The sequence below is a fragment of the Sinohyriopsis cumingii genome, chromosome 14 (genome assembly GCF_028554795.1).
Source record: "Sinohyriopsis cumingii isolate HCF-2022 chromosome 14, ASM2855479v2, whole genome shotgun sequence".
Lineage (NCBI taxonomy): Eukaryota > Metazoa > Mollusca > Bivalvia > Unionida > Unionidae > Sinohyriopsis > Sinohyriopsis cumingii.
Genome location: NC_142974.1, coordinates 76,381,385 through 76,401,761, shown reverse-complemented (window position 1 = coordinate 76,401,761; position 20,377 = coordinate 76,381,385). Strand labels below are relative to the sequence as shown.

Here is a 20,377-nt window from a genome sequence, read left to right as displayed (position 1 = left end):
GAGAAAAAAGTTTGTAAATATAATAATCAACGAGATTGAGATAACTTCCGGTTTTGACCTCTTTCTATTCGCTGTCATGGCGGACAAGTATGAAATTTTTGTTAGGTTTTTCAAATCGTATTTCATCGTCTGAACCCGTTACTCTTATTTAAAATTTTAAATATTATAAGATCTAATATGATCAATAAGTATGCAACAGAGACTATTTTTACATTTGTAACTCAAATAAGCTCAAACTTTGTTCGTTCTTTCCACATGGTATTCGAATGTTTTGGTATTTTTCGCTGTTGAGTTGCATTTTTGATCCATGTACACTGAATTTGTGAACCTTTTATTGACGTAGGTTCTTATTTACTAATATATTTTGCAATTAATTTTTTAAAGGCAGAAAATCAGAATACAGTTGATAGTATTTAGATTATTGGTGTTGGGTTTGTGGAGATGTTTAGGGTGATACTCGGTGTTATCTTATATTTGTAGCGTGTTCTCTTATATTTGTAGCGTTTTCCTTTACCTTCGTTGGTGCATCAGAGACCACCAAATTTAAAGTTATCACTGACGCCAAAATTTGTGTTGTACTTATTAAGATCTCCATTTACGACTACAAAGGGGTTTTGTTTTACTGATATGTTGCTTGGATCGCCGTCTTCCTGCCAAAATACACGTTGTTTGAGCGTGTTACCCGGTTGACTCACGACCGAATTAGAGGCCACAATATCAGAAATATCTAGCCACTTTGGCAGCCCATATTAACACTTTTCTACATATTGAAGTGTAATTGCTTTATGACTATGGTGTCATTATAAATTCATTCACATTCTGACCACGAGCAAATGGATGTGGTTGTAAGTTTCGTTGACAAACATTTCAGTTTGTCGATTAGTCCAACAGGTAAGAATTCGACGCTGATATTTTTGTTGTGTGCGTCAGGGTCTTACTGCCTAACTAATGTGCTGTGTAGTGTGTTTTAGTGTTGAATTGCATCGTAATCAAAGTAAAATTTTCAGGATTATCACACACAACTGGCAACTAAAATAATGATGCTTTTCTACAGAAAAATGTCATAAAGTTAGACTGTAATTTTCTGTCGTCTTTTCTCTAATGAATTGGACCCGTTCAAGTTTTGTTGGCCTACATTTCATTTGGCTGGAAAGCGATGAAAGCCAGGAATGCAGAAATCAGTTTAAGTTGAAATATTCTGTAACAAACAAATACAAATATATTATGCCTATTAGAACTGTAAGCAACGTTTCATTTTGTTCAAGAAACAGATCGCCCACATGAACCTATTTGAACATACCTTGGCATACCTCAACTACTGTCTCATTTCAACAAATTCAAATGTATGTCAACAGAACATGAAAATGCGTCCATTTGCTAAATGTCAGATCTTGATTCCACCAGGATAAAAACAGAAGTATATTAATTACATATCAGTTTGTGGAAGAGTGTTAATATGGGCTGCCAAGTGAGATATTCCTAAAACTTGAACTACCGATTCCTATGTCAACCGACATTGGAACATGCTATACGAGCACATTCTTTGGGTAGTAAGTCAATAGCACTATAACAATAACATGTGCTGTGTCTTACATTGCAGGACTGTTTGTTGATATGCTATGGAAGCAGAGGAATGCTCACGTCAGTTATAGGAGTGACAAGTATCTTTAACAAAAGAAAGCCATCTAATTGCTTCTGTCAGTTGCTATGATGTCATGTTGAGGCTATCATCAGATCTGATCCTATTTCATTACCATGGAGTAGATAAAATTAATTAGTTTAAATGTACCACCTAATTACAAGTTATGTTTTCATGAAATGTAGCTATTAATAATGTTGAAACTACGACATCGTAGCCATGTTTTCTGCAGCTATTGACCTCAGATTGGATTTTCTGACACGAGTGAGGAAGGCAGCATCAAACCAGGGCAAGGGCAGCTCATAGTAACCATTCCACACATTCGTCAGTTTTTTCTTTGATCATATTCAATTAGATATTATTCTTATGTATTTTCATTGACAGAAAACTGCCTCAGGTCCCTGAGACCCTCTTAAAGAGAAGGAAAACCAATGAAGAAAGACGGGCAAGGAAAGCTAAAGCTGCCCTAAAAGTGAAAAAGGTAAACCTATGCAGAGGATGAAACTCTATATAAAAAACATGCTACTTGCACTATATTTTTGACAAAATGTAGTAAATAACCCCGTATTAATTTTTAAAGTGCTGTTGTAACAGGAGTCACTCTGCTTACAGAGGCCTTGTAACAGTTCTTTTGAAATGCCATCACTTTTGTGAGGTCATGTCAGAATATCAGTGGGATGCTTGCTGCCAGGGTGTGCAAACTGCACAAAATTTATATGAATTTACACACTTGGGGAGCTTGTTGCAAGAGAAGTCATGCCACCAGTGAAGGTCTTGTAGCGTTTTGCTGTGATTTATCTCCAGTAAGCAACTGTTGACACAACTAATTCATTGCTGCCAACCCTCAAGAATTTGGCATGCATTTCACATTTCAGCAATTCACACTGCTAGCCAAAAAGTCATGAATTCTCCAATTCTCAATTATTTTAAATCTTTAATAAAATAACTGATTCCCCGTTAATCGATAGTCGTGATTGGCAGTTGCCAAAATGGTCCAGTACTGCTGGTCGCGATATTTGTAGAATTACAGCTGATTGGTACAGTTGGCCCAGTAGCAAGCATTTTAGCCTATTTTAATCAATATGTGTAAGAGTAGTTTTACAAATGCTTTTGAGAGAACCTGGGGCCTAACCAAAATTTTTGCTCCACACATGTGTCACCAACATGGTTTGAGTTACCACTCAGCATCACATGTAAGATCTTGAAAATTACTTCACCACCAAGGAAGAAGAAATGTATTGCTCAAAAATTGAAGTTTATTTTGGAATATATCAAAAGTTGGCTGTGCATCCTGCCATTAAACATTGCTATACATCATGCTTTTTGCACATGGTGTGTCACAAATTTTAGTATTGGGCATGATGGCAGAGACGATGTGAGGAAGCACATTGGTTGCAAAAAACACACAGAGCCTGGGGGAAATTAAAAATTTGCAGATTTCAGCTCTGGAATATTTGAAGCCATCGATGGAAGACCTGCAGGCTATTAACACTGAACCATTATTTGTGAGTTTTCTTGTTGAACACAATCTACCTTTATCAGCTGGAGACCATGCTAAAGATTTGTTCCAACAAATGTTCCCGGGCGTGAAGATTGCTTCCAAATGTTCCTGTGGAAGAACCAAAAGTGCTGCAGTTCCTGTGCATTCCTCACAGCAACAGTGACAGCGAAAAAGTATTTTCTCTAGTGAGGAAAAGTAAGACAGACTTTAGGGCCTCCTGAGCTATAGAAAATTTGTCAATAGTTTTAGTCCGCAAGATCAACCAGCAGGCAAGAAGTCTGAACAGTTTAGAAAACAAATTTACGATCAAGCAGTTGAGGAAGTTCAAGTCTGCCACAATATCATGTTTTGATAATTAACCACAAGAACAAGTGAAGTTTATGAATATCATAATAAATAGAAATGCAGATATATTTTTGCATATATCTGGTGTTTTAGTTTTATATTGCGATCTTGATATAGTGTAGTATTGGCGATCAGAGTGGATGGAGTTATTGTCATGGTATTTTTCACCAATTTTTATACCTATTTTCACTAATTGTGAGCCTGGAAGGTTGGCAGCTATGCTAATTACTAGCGTTTGACATAAATTGTTGTTAAACTGAACTTGATTGGCACAAGATCTGTCCTGGAACAAGCATTCTGCATTGTCATAATTTTGCATTCATCATTGAAGTTTTACAAATGCATTTTTAAAAACTAGCTACCTTTATTGAAAAATCTGTAAAAGGGTTATTCTGGGAAGTAAAATCGCTTTGCTCTTCAAAGTTTTCATTGAAATTTTGTGAGCAAATAAAGGATGTGAATTAGCAATAGAGTATAACTTGTATTTTTTTTTCTCTTATTATGGGGTAATTTTTTTGAGGGAAAAAATGGGGTTGTGGGGTAAACAAGCTAATCATCACTTTATCTCTTAGCTTCTTGATGAAAAATGTCTTCAAGAAAACCATGTTCAGAGTTGCGGAATGTGTATGCCTGTAACTTCATGTACATTTTGTTTCTCGATGCAGGATCAAAAACAAAAGAGAAAGCTGTGGTTCAAGCGGGCAGAGAAATACATCAAGGAATACAGAGGCATGGACAGAGATCGGATTCGGCTGGAGAGGATGGCTAAGAAGGAAGGAAACTTCTACGTGCAACCCGAGGCTAAACTAGCTTTTGTGATGAGGATCAGAGGGTATGTGGTTATTGTAAAAAAAGACAAAACACTGAAGAGTTGTTTGACCTGTGACCCCAAAATCTCTAGTTGCGAGTTCATAACTGGGACTTTTCCTTGCTTTTGCAGTAAAGCTAGTGATTTTTTTTTTTGTTAGCATTGGAAGAAAACTTGTTTTTCATCACATATCAAATATCTTGAACAATGCAATAACAATGAAACCCAATTTTAAACAATCCAAATACCTACTCGTATTCATGGTGAAATCAAAATATTGATTGGGCTCTGCATTTTCTCATCTTAATCAAGGTCATGACAGCCATTGATCCCTTTATTAATTAAAATGCCTACATAAAACATACTGCATTTGTCAGTAAACTTGCTAGATTTCAAAGATAATTCATTAGGGCTTGTTTATAACATACTTGGCCACATATTATATTCAGACCTGCCAGCCCTTACGATTATGCTCTAAGTTTTGGGGAGTTGTTTGTGGTAAAATCTAGTTATTGGCTTGTGTGTGTTTAAGTCGGATCCGGATTTTATATTGATTTCAGTGGAATTGGTACGGGAAACAGACTAACTTTGATAACCTCAGATGCTTCAAACTGCACATTTTTTGATGCAGTATGGCTATAAAAATCGTACTATTGAATTTTACTTTCAGTAGCTTCCAACCCACAAGTAGTTTGGACCAAAGGGACAATAAGTCTCACAATTGTTTTAATAGTACAGAAGAATAAAATAGATTCTATGGGGGTGGGGGGAAGCAGGAAGGGCAATGATTATGTGGGTAGATTTCAACTATTTAATGGTATGTGCAGTAGATGACATTTAAAATGGTTGTTTTGTCCTACTGCCTTTAGATTTGCAAGTATATATATTAATGGGATATCAAACAAATTTGTGGATATTTGATCCAAAGTTACTCCAAGTCATGCTTGATATCCTCTTCCTCCAAGTATTAATGTGAAAAATAATCTCTTTGAATTGGTTATTCCCAACTGAATCGGGCATTTCTGCTTGGGTTGAGTTACTACTGGTACCTTGTACCAGCATGGATGGGAAAGGTAGATACAGCAAATTATACTAGTATAAATGCTGATCAACCAGTCTCGTCGGTCATTGTTTTCTCACTTGCATAGAGTGGAGAAGATTAAGATTTAAAAATTAATTTCTTGTTAGAAAATAAAACAGATGATGACATTTACAGGAGCTCAATTCATAATGGACAGCATCACAAGTCAACGCCATGACAATAGTTGGTTCCACACAACATCATGAATTTTATTCTGTCTGTTTTATTGTCAGGTTATCGTCATTATATGTAGTTAAAAGTACATAATTTGTTGCACACAAAGTATTTAAAATGAATTAGGTACCCTTAGATGTTGACATTAAATTTACTGAGTTACAGAAGAGAAAATTAATGATTTTCTGTGAAACAAACTACTGTAATCCCATACCAATATTGTAAGTCTTCGTCAACAACTTAATCCATACTCAAAAACTTTAGTTCAGAGTTCACTTATAAAGGAAATAGTTCAGTGTTTCAATGCACTGCCGAAATTGTTGTTTTCTTGGATGGTTCAGATGAAACCCTTCAGCTTAAGTATGGCTAGATCATGTGACTTAGTCCTCTATAAATAGAAACCAGCAAAATCCAATGCAAGCTGGTTCCACCAAAAGTTTCAAACTAACATCCTAGGATTTGTGTTTTGCAAATTTAATGTCTTTGATGGACTCAACACTGTATCACACTGAGCATGATCCACTTGGTGAGAATGTTCCGGTGGCCTAGTGGTTAGAGCGTTCACCTTGGATGCAGGAGATCATGGCTTAGAACCCATGGCCAAGTCGTACCAAAGACTTACATCAATGGTACTGACAGCTGTCTCGCTTTGCACTCAGCATAAAGAGGTTAATGTTGGGACTGGGTTACCTAGTGTCAGGATAATGTGACAGAGTGGGACATGTGTGTGGCATGATGTCTCAGTGCTAGACATTGCTGTAAACTGTCACACTGCAGACATGATAGTGATATGGCTGAAAATTGTTTAAAGCTTCAATAAAAATCCAAATCACACAAAAGACCACTCTTAGTGATGAGCAATAATTGGTTAGTATTCCACTTCAGAAGTTTGCTTTTAGATAACTGTGCTGGCTGCAAATTACAAAGGTGATATTTTTTATGCGGTTAATACATATTGATATGCATGTAATACATGCTAAATACCCTATTACATATCCTGTTTTATTATGCAGGTGGTCACTGTAACAGGTCTATCTGCACATCAGTCCAGGGTAGTTTTGTTTATTTTGATCATAATATGTCGGGATTAAATCTTCCACCATGAAGATCCAGTCATCTGAAGCTAAGAAAGACAGTCATTACACCTCTGGCTTGCCTTATCTACATTAAGAAAGTGTAACCATGACATGGGGCACAAAGGATAGTTTTTATCCACAAATCTAATGCCACAAAAAACAGCCTGATGAATCCTTAAAGATGGAGTACATCAGTGAGATCAGAAAGCTACTAATTTACAAAACATCTGCTAACCAAATCTGATGTGACAAGCAGTACAAGACCTCTACCAGTGGCATGTGTCACAGTTAGCACTTTAAGGAATACATATTTTCTGCAATCATTCATCCCAAATTGTGCATTACTATCCCTTCTGAATTTCCAGTATCAATGGAGTACATCCCAGACCAAGAAAGGTGATGCAGCTGTTCAGACTTCGCCAGATCAATAATGGGGTGTTCGTCAAGCTTAACAAGGCCACAATCCATATGTTGAGGATCGCTGAGCCCTTCATCACATGGGGGTAAGTAAAAGGCTGGTAGATGGCAATTTTCATCCTTAGGAACCTTAAATATTTGTCATGTCTTAGAGTGATTGAAACAGAAACATTGCAATCAGCATGCTTTAAAAGAAAATAATGCAGTGTCATGCAACTCTCTATGCCCTGTTCAAGATATTGGTTCATTTTGGGGTGGTCTGTAGCTTTGGATATCAGATTTGGAAGTGGTCAACCTCGGGGGGTTGATGAGCGGAATGGTGGGAGTGGTGTTCAGTGTGTGGAGATGAATATAACAAGGCTACTTTAAAAGGGTCAAGTAAGGTCATCCTTCTCTTTTTCAGAAAAAGTACTTTGATTTGAAGCTCAAATTACAAACCTTTACATCAGAAGAACGATGTTAATTTGAGCCATTTCAGAAATGGTCACAAAATAAACTGCAGACAACGGTAAAGGATAGAATTCCAGTACATCTTGCATATGGCCACGAGACCAACGTGAGCTATCATACTGTCAAGTGATGCCCAATCCATTGACAATTATTATTTTAAACTTCACAAAGTTCACCAGACCAATTTTAACCCACCTTGGGAAAAAATTATGCCTCAGGTTTATGTTTGTGCAATAATTTCTAGACAAATTGTACATTTTGTTAACTGGAAAAAAGAAATCTAGTCTATTTGGAACACCTCAGCTTGTTCTATGGTTGGTTTGGCAGTAAGATTAATAGAGAAGAAAGAATTAAAAGTATAGTTCATTTGTAACATTTTGGTAATATTTTGTTTCATAACTAGCCAAAGTAATTTTAATGGCAGCTATCAACATACCTTTGAGGTATCGATATGATTGCTCTCCAAGTTGTGATTGTTTGTTAGCTATTGCACAAAAAATTAGAAAACTATTATAGAATTTATCCCACCCCACCCACTAGTAATTAAATTTAGCAAACAACATATGTTGAATAGCTGTGGTAGCCTAGGTATGCCAAATGTGTCTAATTGCACAAACAGGGTCGCATTGAGATTGAAAATCTCCTCAAAATGTAAGATTTCCTTGGGGGGGAAAAATTAAATCTCAACAGGCAGCATTGTGTAGAAAAAGAATTATGCACATATTTTCATGAATAAAGTGCTGTTTTATTATTTAATAACTGGACGATTTCCATTTGTCACTTGGCAGATACGTTTTAAAACATCATGTATTTCTGTGTCCTGTGCTCTGTTCTGATTGATTACCAAGAAAGGCCAGCAAATCACATTGATGCACGTTATCTTTGTGGGACAATTAGTTAAATATCAGTTAAGTCTGATACTTTTGCATCATTTTAGTAGTAACACTTTTAATAACAGTGCAGTCGTTTTTGTCAGTAGGCACAGTGACGGCCAACAAACACTTCCTAGGCTAATCCCGTATCAAACAGTGCTAAGAATGATGTGCCTAAAGATGGCTGCACTGAAACTAAGGGCACATTGAACATCGAGAATAAACCTACGCGTTCAACACATAGGAGATGAATTCCACATGGTTGATTCTTGCCTTGAGCCATACTTAAGCAAACTCGTAGAATCCAGATATGATAAGGATTTAAATGCACATTGTCTTCAAATTAACAAAAGGTCCTACGTGGTAGTGTTGTGATATGTCTGGTCCTTAACTCGAAGCAGATCAATCAGTCCCAGACATAAGACCACCGGGAGTAAGGCACTGATCAGTGCAATAGCAGCTAAACAAGACCAGTAAAAAAATAACAGTACTCTTTGTCAAGTACTTTTGTTGGAATCATTTTTTATTTGGTCTCCTTTTTTTCTCAACTGACAAATGAACACTCATAAGCAAACATGACTACATTGATCCCTTTGTTACTTCTCCCTTTACCTCATGAGAGCACCTTTGGACACTTCTACTCCAGTCGCATGGAACCGCTTTTTGATGTCTGCTGTAAACATCAGCCATTTTAAGCTGGTTTTCGTAGCGCCACCTTTGGGGTAAGCCCCCTATTAAGTACTACATTCGTTTCTGCGAGTGACAATTACTTCAGATCACATGGTCATTGTTTATGCTCTGGTCGATATCTGCTATTTAAAGTAACTGGTTCATAATCTCCTATGGGGCCTCGAGTGGTCTAAAGTGCTCTCCATTACGGATCACTGCCATCTCACCTGTCTGCACCGGTTCGAGTCTCAGATTAGCCAATGTGGGTATGTGAGAAAGCTTGCCATTAGCTTCTCGTGGGTTGGTGGTCCTTTACAGGGTTCTTCCTCCACCATTAATACTGGCTGCCATGTGTAGCCTATCGTGTGCTAAAAAATGGCGTTAAACCCCACAACAACGACATAATCTCCTCTCTCCAAAATGGAGGTAGCGGATTTGATTCAGTACTTAAGAAGTTTTCACAATTAGAATCGTAACTGTGAAAACTTCAATAACTTAGCTAAAGGCTCTGATATTGATGTAGGATGCAATTAGTTTTTATAAATTACCAAATTCAGATGACTTAGTGATGTAGACATGGACAAAAATCTTGTGAAATGGCAGCTACGGTTGGTCACGCGGTCTCACTGACTTGACGGTGAACAAGTTCTCAAGATTTGAAGGCAAATAAAAATATTCTTCCATGAAAAATAATTACACAGCTATAACAATCAGACTTTACTATTACATTTTTCCACACATAAAAGATGTGTACCAAAAATGTAAAATGGTTAAATTTGCTGTTAAATGTAACATACACTACATTGCTTAATGGTTAACAGGCAGGCCTATGCTTATGCAGTCGAATAGGTAACAGGTGTTCTATTTATAGTGCGCTGCACTTTGTAACTATGCTCTATGAGGTAAAGTGTTATGATACCTCAAAAACATCGCTCGTTGGACCTAATCAGTTTACAGTTAGTCATGCCGGGATCAATATTTTGGCCTCTAATCATTCCACCAGTTGCTGGAACAGTTACATTACCCGCCAGTTTGGCTCTGGTTGGATTATGTTCTGCACACAGATCTCTAAAATGGTATTTTAGAATCGCATGTATGTTAAAGAACCCAGGCATTCTTCTCACCATTCATATTCCCCGTGCTCTTCGTTCTTTTTACAACTTTCAATAGAAATTGGACAAGTAAATGAGCCCATAAAGGTAAGGGGTTTGCAAGATATATGTGCCAGGCGTCCCATTTTCCCTGTATATGGAGCTGAATATGGGTGTACATTCTTGTTAAAAATCCTTTTTTTTTATTTTAATTTTAAAAAATTGAAAGGTTCCTTGCCATTTTCTGTTTAGATCATGTACCCAATTCCATTTTCAGAGTAAATGTATCTCATGTATAGAGGGATATAGAGTTCTAAAATATGATTCCTTCATTCAGAATCGGAGCTGCCTTGCCAGTCTTTAACTACCATATGGAATTCCGCAAAGTGCTTGCTATAACTGTATCTAATCTTTGTAATATTAGACTTCAAGACATGTTGCAAAGGAAAATCGGAGGATTTAGAATGTTCTGCAGCTAATAAATGAGAGCAGAACAGGAAGAACAGTTGTGCCATCATGCTTAAATTTTTGAAACCATCTAGTAAAGGAGAAAACATTGCAGTTGGAATAGGGTTCCTGTTCAGCAGGTGTAAGAGTGCAACACATGTATTTTTGATATTAAATAATTAAGGAAGCTATTGTCCTATTTTACTGATGGTTGTAGATGTTATAAATAGTTATATCGGCTTCGTTGTTTTAAAATTATGTATTTGTTTTTGAAAATCAGTATTTTTATCATAAGCTGTCATTATTTTTGTGCTCTGGAGTTGGTACCTATTACAAGGAGATAAATATTAATAATTGTCCTTCAACATCTTGGAAAAAAATCTCATTTCATACACTTGGTCAAAGTTTCTGAGTCAAATTGGATTTTTGTTTTGTTTTTGGACACACCCGACAGGCACCTCACTTATAATACGGGTGGGGCCCAGCTCAGAATTATAGGGGTATGGCTACCGGATTTTGTTAGTACTACATCAGTGCATTTCTAGTTTTAATTGATAGGAGATGAGGAGTTCACATTATAAGATATATTCAGTTCTGTGATAGTAACATAGTATCGATCTATGTTCTTCAATATCACTTTTATCTCAAGGGAGACAAATCTAATTTAGGTTAATAGTTTAACCATATGATGATTATCCCCCTTGGATATTATTCCATTGATGGTAATAATTGAAATGATGTTTTAAAAATATTATATAAGGGGGAAACCGCTACAGAAATGCATCAGGTGTAGTTTCAGCCATAAATATAAACTCCCTGGTTACTTTTAAAGAATTTTTTTTTTAGTTGTTAAAGATAGTTTTGAGCAGAATATTTGCCACAGTATTTTAACCCATTTTATCCTGAATATGACTGCGGTCGTAATACCTCATTCTATCCTGAATACGACTACGGTCGTACTCTATTACGTATGTGTGTATCATCTCTAGAAACACGTGTTATACATCACAAATATATGTGTACTTCTTCACCTACACAGGAAATGGTTAAAGCACGCATGCGCAGTGAAATTTAAAAAAAAACGCGGTTGGAAAAGAAATTGTTGACTTGAAAATCGATCGATAAAATGATGGACGACAACTCTGATGTAAACATGGATGTTGATAGCGAGGGTAGCGACATTGAAGTTGACAATTTGGATGATTTGATGATAATATTGACTTAAATGATGGGTTAGAATTGAATAAAGTTGAAGAGATTATGCATGGCTTCATGCACTTTTCGACAGCGATTCGGAGAATGAAGCTGACTTTGAAGGCTTTCAAGAAAAATAGGTCCAGGATGATTTTTCACTTCGGTTGCAGCCAAGATTTAAATTGATAGAAGGAGCAACACCCAGGAGAAGCTGATGCAAAACATTATTTTGAGTTACTTTAGGATGATTTAATCTGGAAAAACTTGCTGATGAAACAGATCATTACGTTGAAAGATTTCTACGATTAATTTGTGTCAAGTTTTCATGAGAAACTGCACGCTGAAGTACATGTTCCAGAATGTGAAGTAAACAAATTGTTCCTTGTGTCATGTTGTCCAATTTTAGTAAAATTATTATAACTTTTGAACTAACAGTGCTAGAAACTTCAAATTTGGACCAACATACTAGAAATTGAATTATCTTTATTTTATTCACATAATATTAGGAGCATTTCATTCATTTTCATGGACAAAAGATTCACTGAACATCATGGTAAGTTTTTTAATTTGTTTTTTTTTCTTCTTTCAAGTCATATTTCAAAATAAAGTTGTGAGCATGTACATTGGTAAATGATAACAAAACATATCTCACTATGTTGCTAATTTTATTACCTTTTCAGAGATATATAGTTTTATATACTTTATAAAAGAAATAACATTGTTACAACATTTTTAGTAAACATGGTGAAGGTAGACAAATTTCAGCAGCTGCTGCTGTATGATGCTCCATTTTACCACAATGTATTTAGAATTGCTTCTCAGGAATGAGGCACTGCAGTTGAAATTGGTAAACAGGATAAAATGGGTTAAAAAAAAAAGGACCATGAGTTTTTTCTGCTGAATCTTGCATAAATTGTTGTTTCAATTCTTGAAGCCATCAGTAGTTCATATGTTTTATTAGAAAATTAAATTTTGTGCCCTTTTACAGGAATCTTGAACACAAAACTTAAATAAAAGGGACTTGGCTCTATGATTATAGACCTTGAAAGATACGTCTGATAATTGATGATCTATCAATTGTGGAATGAGAGCTGGGTACCCTCAATAAAAATCTAACTTTTAGTCTGCATGGTATGAAATACATACTGGCAAGTTTTTTTTCTTTCTGTATGGAAGATAATGTGGCAGAATCATACGAGTTAATGAACACAAAATTTAGCCCAAGAGATTCAAAAGTTTTAATCTTTGTTAAAGGAAAATTAAGTTTATCCTAGACTGCTGCATATGGATATATGCTATTTAAGATGACAACTTTATTATTCTAAGGATCAAAGGTTTCCAAACAATTGTTAAGCTTTTTTTTTTTCCTTCTCCATTTCATCAAGTATTTACTGCAGGATTTCCAGTGCAGTGGGAACAGTTTCATGTAGGACAAAGTTGCATATTTCAGGGTACAGTTCTTTTAGTGACTTGAGCGAACAGTAGACGACTTTAACTGGATATATGTAATAAATAAGAACTATACAAATGGATAATCACAACAAGTTGGCCATTACTTGTAATTTTGGTGGCTGTCATATGAAAGCTTGACATTGTGGCAAGTGGCAAAGTAATGCAGTTTGTAATTTTCGTGCACTTGACATATCCTAATGTGATTGGCTATTATTGGCATGGATTTGTGCAGTCCTGGGTCTTGGAGAAAATACTCATGCAAACGTAACATAACTACATCAGTTTGGCAACTGTTCGTCACTTCTCAGCACGAGTGCAATACTGCCAGGATTTAATTTCTTAAATGATAAATACTGGTCATGTTGCATGGTGCTAAACAATCACAATCTTTGTAATGAAGTAACTCGAAAATTTTATTTTAATTTCTTATTCCTTGAAAAGTGTAATAAGATTCATATATTTAGTGAGGGCAAACTTCACAATTTTATCACTGCCAGCTGCAAGACATTGCCATTCATGCACATCTTTGAAATCCATATAAATTTATTTTTGTTTTACTTCCAATATCCTATGTAAACAATATTAAAGTAAACTACTTTTTTAGAGTTTGAAAGCAAGGGAGTTACGTAAGGTTTATTCAGTCGCTAATTAATATTGTATAAATATTCTTAACAATTTTATTTCTCGTTTTCTTATAGTTCTCCCAATCTCAAGAGTGTACGAGAGTTGGTCTACAAGCGGGGCTATGGAAAAGTTAATGGCAGACGTATTCCCTTGACCGACAACACCATCATTGAGAAAGCTTTGGGTGAGGATTTTACATTGCACTACATATCGGTAATCTTTAATCATTGGTAGCTTGGTTGGTAGGGAGTTGGACTTGTAATCTACCCACCCAGATCATCATGGGTCAGTCTGTTACCTTGGCTTCCATGTTCATGGCACAAGTTGGCTTTTTGTGTTCAAAGTGCCATTAAAAAGCAATGCAGCAAGATACAAATCTTTACCTTGTGTCCACACCCATGGGCATGTGTTTTTTATAGGAAAATAACTGAAAATACGCCAGTGGTGGGTGTTTATCCATGTCTCCATTTACACTAGCAATGGCTGAATTCAAGAAAGGTGAGGGAACTGCAAGAGTGCAGTGAATATCTATTCTAAAACAATGTATCTAGCTCAACTAGTAGTCCAAGTTCCAATGTAGTGTTTGGTAACTGCAGACCTGCCAACTCGTACAATTTTTGTCATAAGTCTTACAAAAATTACCCTTAAAATACGGACTTGCGGCAAACAAGCAAAAACTAAGGAAAATGATAGTTGACGAAAAATCTGGATAATCTGTTCATCTGTGTTTTATATGGATCCGGAATTCATATTAGGATTAGTGAAATAATTCAGTGTACCAAACTAATTTTACAGCAGCACCCCAGACACTTTAAACTGCACATATCTTTCATGCAAAGCATCTGCATGATCAAACAGTTGATTAATATTTTTTAAAAATGCCATCCAGAAATCAATGCATGTTTAAGACAAAAGGGAAAAAGCGTTCCAACAGTAGTAGTTATTATTGATATTTTGTTACACCTTACTGAGATGGACTCGTCAGGGTTGGCAGGTCTGTAGCTATATCACTTGCATCAGTTACTCACAGCCACGGAAATGATCGTCTCACAACTCAAGTTTTTGATGGAGCCTTGTTTCTATGTTGTTTTTCTTCACGATTTAAAAGAAACTGATTTATCGATTCCATACTGGAAAATTTTAACTAGTGATGTTATGGATGTGGAGTATCAATTGGCTTGAGAAGATAATAATTGTTGATTTTATTTAGTATGAATCTCAAGCTTTGCAGTTTCTCTTGCATTTTCATGACATTTCGAGCATCATCTGTCTGATACCGGAACGCTTAATTTTATTTAGTAAATGAGCAAGAAGGTGTCTTGTCATTTGAGACAATAAAGTCAAACTGGTTACACAAAAGAAGTTTACGGTCAGCCAACCATCCTTGTTTCTCAATGCCAAACCCAACACTTTTTTCCCTCGAGGTAAAAAAAAAATTAACAATTTTTTTTAAATCCTGAAATTAATTTGTGAATCTAATTGAACCAGTTTTGTCCAGAACTTGTAGCGCTCAGTACATTATATATATTAATCATTATGATATATATAATGTTTTAAAAGAAAATTTTACCCTAATTTTAATACCAGTGTATTATGAAATCAATTTTTTTATTTTTAATTTGGCCATACATGGTGTACTGTACTTGATAAAACATCAAGCTTGTGCTTGCTGGTTTCTTTTATCAATATTGTATATGGCATCTGACAAAAAGATTGACCAAATGTTTCATTCAGCAGTTTGTTTACGCAAAGATGTGCTCTACGACTTCGATCCTTTGATTGAAAGACAAAAGCGTCCATATTTGGTAAGCATACTGGAAATAAAAATGGGTACTGGACTATTTTGATTGAGTGAAATACGTGGATACATTGTTTATCTGGGGCAGTGACTTGTATAATCTGATCTAAAAAACCATCTACCCATTTATTTCTTTCAGAACGAGCAGGCTCTGCCTTTTTTATTATCGATTCAGTTTACATACAATCAGAAGACAGTTGCAACAAAATATAAACAAGATTCATAATTGGGGAGCTGCTGAAGGTATTAAATTTTCAGAACCAAAAAACATTTCTGTTGGCTTAAAAAAAGCAGCATGATTACCTCCTAATCATATATTTGGATGGAACTGCGTTTGTTGGGAAAATAGTGTTTGGTATTGTTTTCAAAATAAAACTCACCCTTATTATGCGCATTAAAAAATCTAATGATTAATGCTTGAAAGACCTGACTATTCATAGTAGTCATATGTTCTGATTGGGGGCACTTGTGGGATGTGTATCAACAGGAGACCCTTGAGACTGCACTTATTGTGTAACACTGCAACAGCAGGACTTGTTCTGAAACAAGTACTGTAAGCATTAAGGCTAGAGTGTATTTCACAAGCTGATTAGTTGAAGATAATGTTGCCATCACAGAATCAAATCGCCATGCAAAATAATGACTGTCTTGCTGAGACAGTATTGCTAGGGTTGGCATGCCTAGAAAACTAGTAATACCAGTTTCTCACAAAAGTACGTCCCAGACAGTCGTATCATGCATTCTTGAACAAATTTTGTATTTTGAGCTTAATTCTCCAGCTTGATGTATGCTATATATACTAGAACTATCGAAGCACATGAATGGATACATCTCATTAAGTACACCAGTGTGATATGTTCTTCAGATCATGTAGATGTTCAGAGCAAGCAATAAATTCGGTTTAATGTTATGTGGACATATTTTAATGAGGTAAACCTAAAGGTATTATCCTGTACAAACCGAATTGATGGGCATTCACTGTGATGTCAAGAAAGCAGTGCAAGTTGAAAGCTGAGTCATTAAATCTGAATAAATGCACACACTTGACCTTTGCATACATGCCAAGCATTACACATTTGACTTTTTTTTCTCACTAAATTACACCTTATGCGTAAATGTATTCAGATTATGCATTTTTGGTATACTCCTCTCGAAAGAAGAAGAATAATTTGTTTTTTCATTTTTGTTAACATCTCATTATTCCCACATACCATATTCTAGAAAAGACGGCTTCTATGTAACTACGACATAAGAGTACGCTTGTCCATAGACTTGCAGGCACTTTCCTAACAGTATTATGTTCTATTTACAGCAGCTGCCCTATTTCCAAGAAACATGATGGTTTTAATTACAAATGTTTGGCCTCGGATTCTATTTATAGCAGCTGTTAGGCTTAGTTAGGAGAGAAGAGACTGGTTTTCTAACTTAATCTTTGTTCAGATTTATATCTAGTACAGAACCATTCTGTAGGTATTTGGCACTAAAAGTCAGGTCAGCTTTTATCTAGTCGACGCATGTGTTAGAGCAACAAAAAAAATGTCAATTTCACAGATGGATTAGGAAAATAAACCAAAAAAACGATTCTGTGATGAGTACATGAATTACACAATACAGTATTCCATTCTAGGGCAGCTTCATGTCTCTTGCAGGCTGTGTGGAAAGAATGTTAATATTGGTCATGGTGGTAAAACAAAAACAAAAAACTTGAATTGGCACATTTTAATAACTCCAATACTAAGGTAACATCTTTTTTTTACAGCAGAACTAAATTGTGGACACAAATTTTATAAATGCAGAGGCATTATTTACCGAGTTTTTAAGAGAACGGACTACCCTAGCAGTAGAAGACTATATTGGTCCTTTGTTCAAACGGATGTTTCATGTTAACAAAATTCCAGAAAATAACAAAATCACCGAACAGTGTTTAACAGAACATAGTTCACTTATAATTGCAGAAGCCATGAAAATTGGGCCATTTAGTATTGCAACAGACCGGAGTAGTGATTGTGACAAAAAGTTTTACCCAGTCTGTGTAAGAGACTTTGACAACGAAAAGGGCAAAGTCAGAGTGCTCTTCTTTCATTACCAGAATTAACAGTAGATTCCATTGGAGTAAACATTTTGTTTGCTTGATAATGCTTTGAATAAATATAAGTTGGCAGAACTTTATGGGGTATTCAGCTGACACTGCATCAGTGATGACTGGAATTTATAAAGGAATTGCATTCTGTATTTTGAAAAATGTATCCATCATTTTACGTATCAGGTTATCTCTGTCATATGATACACCAAAGCTGTTGATAAATTAGAACTCCTGAAGTATCAACTTGGCACTCTACCTGACAACGTACTTCATGCAGAGTTGAATTTTTTTCATCTTATTTCCCAGCTAAAAGACCCAATAACTGGAAGATAAATTTCCTCTTTGTCAGGTTATGAAAGGAATATTGGTTCTTTGCCATTCTAATGCTGATTGTGAGAGATTGTTCAGTATTGTAAACAAAAGTAAAACTGAATTCAGATCCAGGCTGTGTAACCCCAGCACTTAGTGCTCTTCTGGTATGCAAAACATTCATAGTCTCGGCTGGTAAAAATGTTTTGAAATGCAATATGAGTGTTGCTTTTTAAAGCTCAAAGTGTTATATTCAAAAACTTGAAACAGTAATTGATGTTAAAAGTCCAGGAGGATAAATAAATCATTTTGTACATATGCTCACTGAATTTTTGTCATGTTATATGTGAATTACTCTTTTTGTGCTCGGATACTCTTATTTTCCCACTTGGATTAAACATTTTCCTCGCCAGGGATATGCCATTGACATTATAGGAAAGATTTAGTTTTTGCACATGACTTGTGAACAGAAATAATAGTAATTTAGTTGGTAGTAGGTTGATAATCAGAATCCATATTTTCAGGCAAATTTGGAATCATCTGCATGGAGGACTTGATCCACGAGTTGTACACAGTGGGTCCCAATTTCAAGCGTGCTGCCAACTTCCTTTGGCCATTCAAGCTGAACTCGCCAGTTGGTGGATGGAGACGAAAGTACAATCACTTTAACGATGGTGGCGATTTCGGTGAACGGGAAACTCAGATTAACCCATTGTTGAGAAGAATGATATAATTGAAAAACGTTCAGATTCAATGTGGACGAGGCCTGGACAGGAAATAAAGAAATTGTCCAAGAAGTGTTCTCATTTATCTCTTCTTTTTGTCCCACACAATAGCGTGACATTGATCTACTTCTTTTATTTCTTTATCTTTGTTAATCTTGATGCTTGTATGACAGAGATTCATGTCAGCAGTTGATTTTTATAGCTTGGATCATCCTTCCTAACTTAGCTTTAAATTTTATGCAATGGAAAGCCGATCCACGGTCTTGTGAAAAAGCTCATTGAATCGAAGATTAGGCACAGTGAAATGCTAGATTCGAGCTTTGAGCATCAACAAAGCACATAAAAAGAATGAAAAACAAAACATGCCATTAAAAAAAGTGATCTAACTAGAATGAAAAACAAAACGTGCCATTAAAAAAAGTGATCTAACTTTGCTTTTTATGTTTTAATATTTAACTTGTTTATTTGGAACATTTGCCATAAATCATATTTAATATTGTGGTTTCTTTTAGTCAACATTAGTAGGATGTAAGATGTAGCCTTCACTTTTCATTTGACATCAACAATTAATGTTCTGGTTGTAGTTTTGTTTTTCATCAGTACAGATAGATTTGAAATGCAGGCCGTCATTGTAATAATTATTGGTCTTCATTTTAAAATTATTGATTGTAACAATTGTGGCTATAATTGATAAAAGTTTTGTTATTTTTTGCAGAGTGGCAAGGTCTTTATGTTATGATATTGACTGTTTTGAGTTTAGTATCATTTCTGATATATTTCTGAGAATGTCATTTAAATGTTAAAATTTCAGTATTGTTGCCATTTTGCATTGTGTGTTACAAGTTGGACAATGTTTATAACATAGTGCCATCAGATTAATTCAAACTCTTTTAAGCAGATTTTGATGTCTTTTAAAAATTGGCCTCTTTATCCCTGGTATATAATATGTAGGTATGTAGCCATCAAGATGTCCTTGGGTCTATCCGGTAAAGCTTAGTTTCTGAAAGATAAACTAAATCATTCGTGGTACAGTAAGACATGCATGTATTTTTGTAACCCCGTGCACTGCGGTGGGGGGGTGGGTATTCCTCCCCACTTTACTCTGCATTAGAGCAATAAAATGCCCATGAATCTCTACCATGGAGAAGTGGTGTGGATGTTGCTACAATGCCTGTCCCGTTGTCAACCCATCGGCTGCCAGGATTTCACTTTGGTCAGAGAAAGAGACCATTGTTAGATCAACGGTCTTCTGATTGAAAGATCGGATTTCCAGGTGAAACTGTCTCCCAGCCTCACACAATTGTGTTTTATACTTTAGGTTTGGGGCTTTCGTTTTTGAAAGTACCTTTGATAAAGGCTTTCTTTAGGCCTGAAATGATTAAGATGTGTGTACACAACATAGTGAGACCATAAAGAAAGAAAGAAAAAAGCGGAAAAAATTATTCTCCCCCCCCCCCAAAACCCCCCCCCCACCCCATGGAAAAAACGCGCAAGCATATTGAGAAATAACTTATCATTTTCATGTATGGAAAGAAAAATAAAACATTAGTAGAGTGGGTATTTGTATCTTTGATAGTATTAGATTTGCCGTTTGATAGTTTTATTACATGACAAAGTGGTGC

At 35.7% G+C, this 20,377-nt stretch overlaps 1 protein-coding gene across 1 annotated transcript; it reads left to right on the top strand.

The window, feature by feature from the left end:
- The first annotated feature begins 35 nt into the window (after nucleotides 1-35).
- Nucleotides 36-18,827, top strand: LOC149784181 (large ribosomal subunit protein uL30-like). Its single transcript, XM_089932254.1, has 6 exons — nucleotides 36-87; nucleotides 2,024-2,120; nucleotides 4,151-4,317; nucleotides 6,990-7,127; nucleotides 13,915-14,024; nucleotides 18,555-18,827. The coding sequence occupies exons 1-6, from the start codon at nucleotides 77-79 to the stop codon at nucleotides 18,761-18,763; spliced, it is 732 nt and encodes a 243-aa protein (XP_089788380.1). The 5' UTR covers nucleotides 36-76; the 3' UTR covers nucleotides 18,764-18,827.
- The last annotated feature ends 1,550 nt before the right edge of the window (nucleotides 18,828-20,377 follow it).

Coding starts and splice junctions, on each gene's coding strand:
- LOC149784181 (XM_089932254.1), top strand. Junction 2,121..4,150: donor CTGCCCTAAAAGTGAAAAAG/GTAAACCTATGC, acceptor TTCTCGATGCAG/GATCAAAAACAAAAGAGAAA. Junction 7,128..13,914: donor GAGCCCTTCATCACATGGGG/GTAAGTAAAAGG, acceptor GTTTTCTTATAG/TTCTCCCAATCTCAAGAGTG.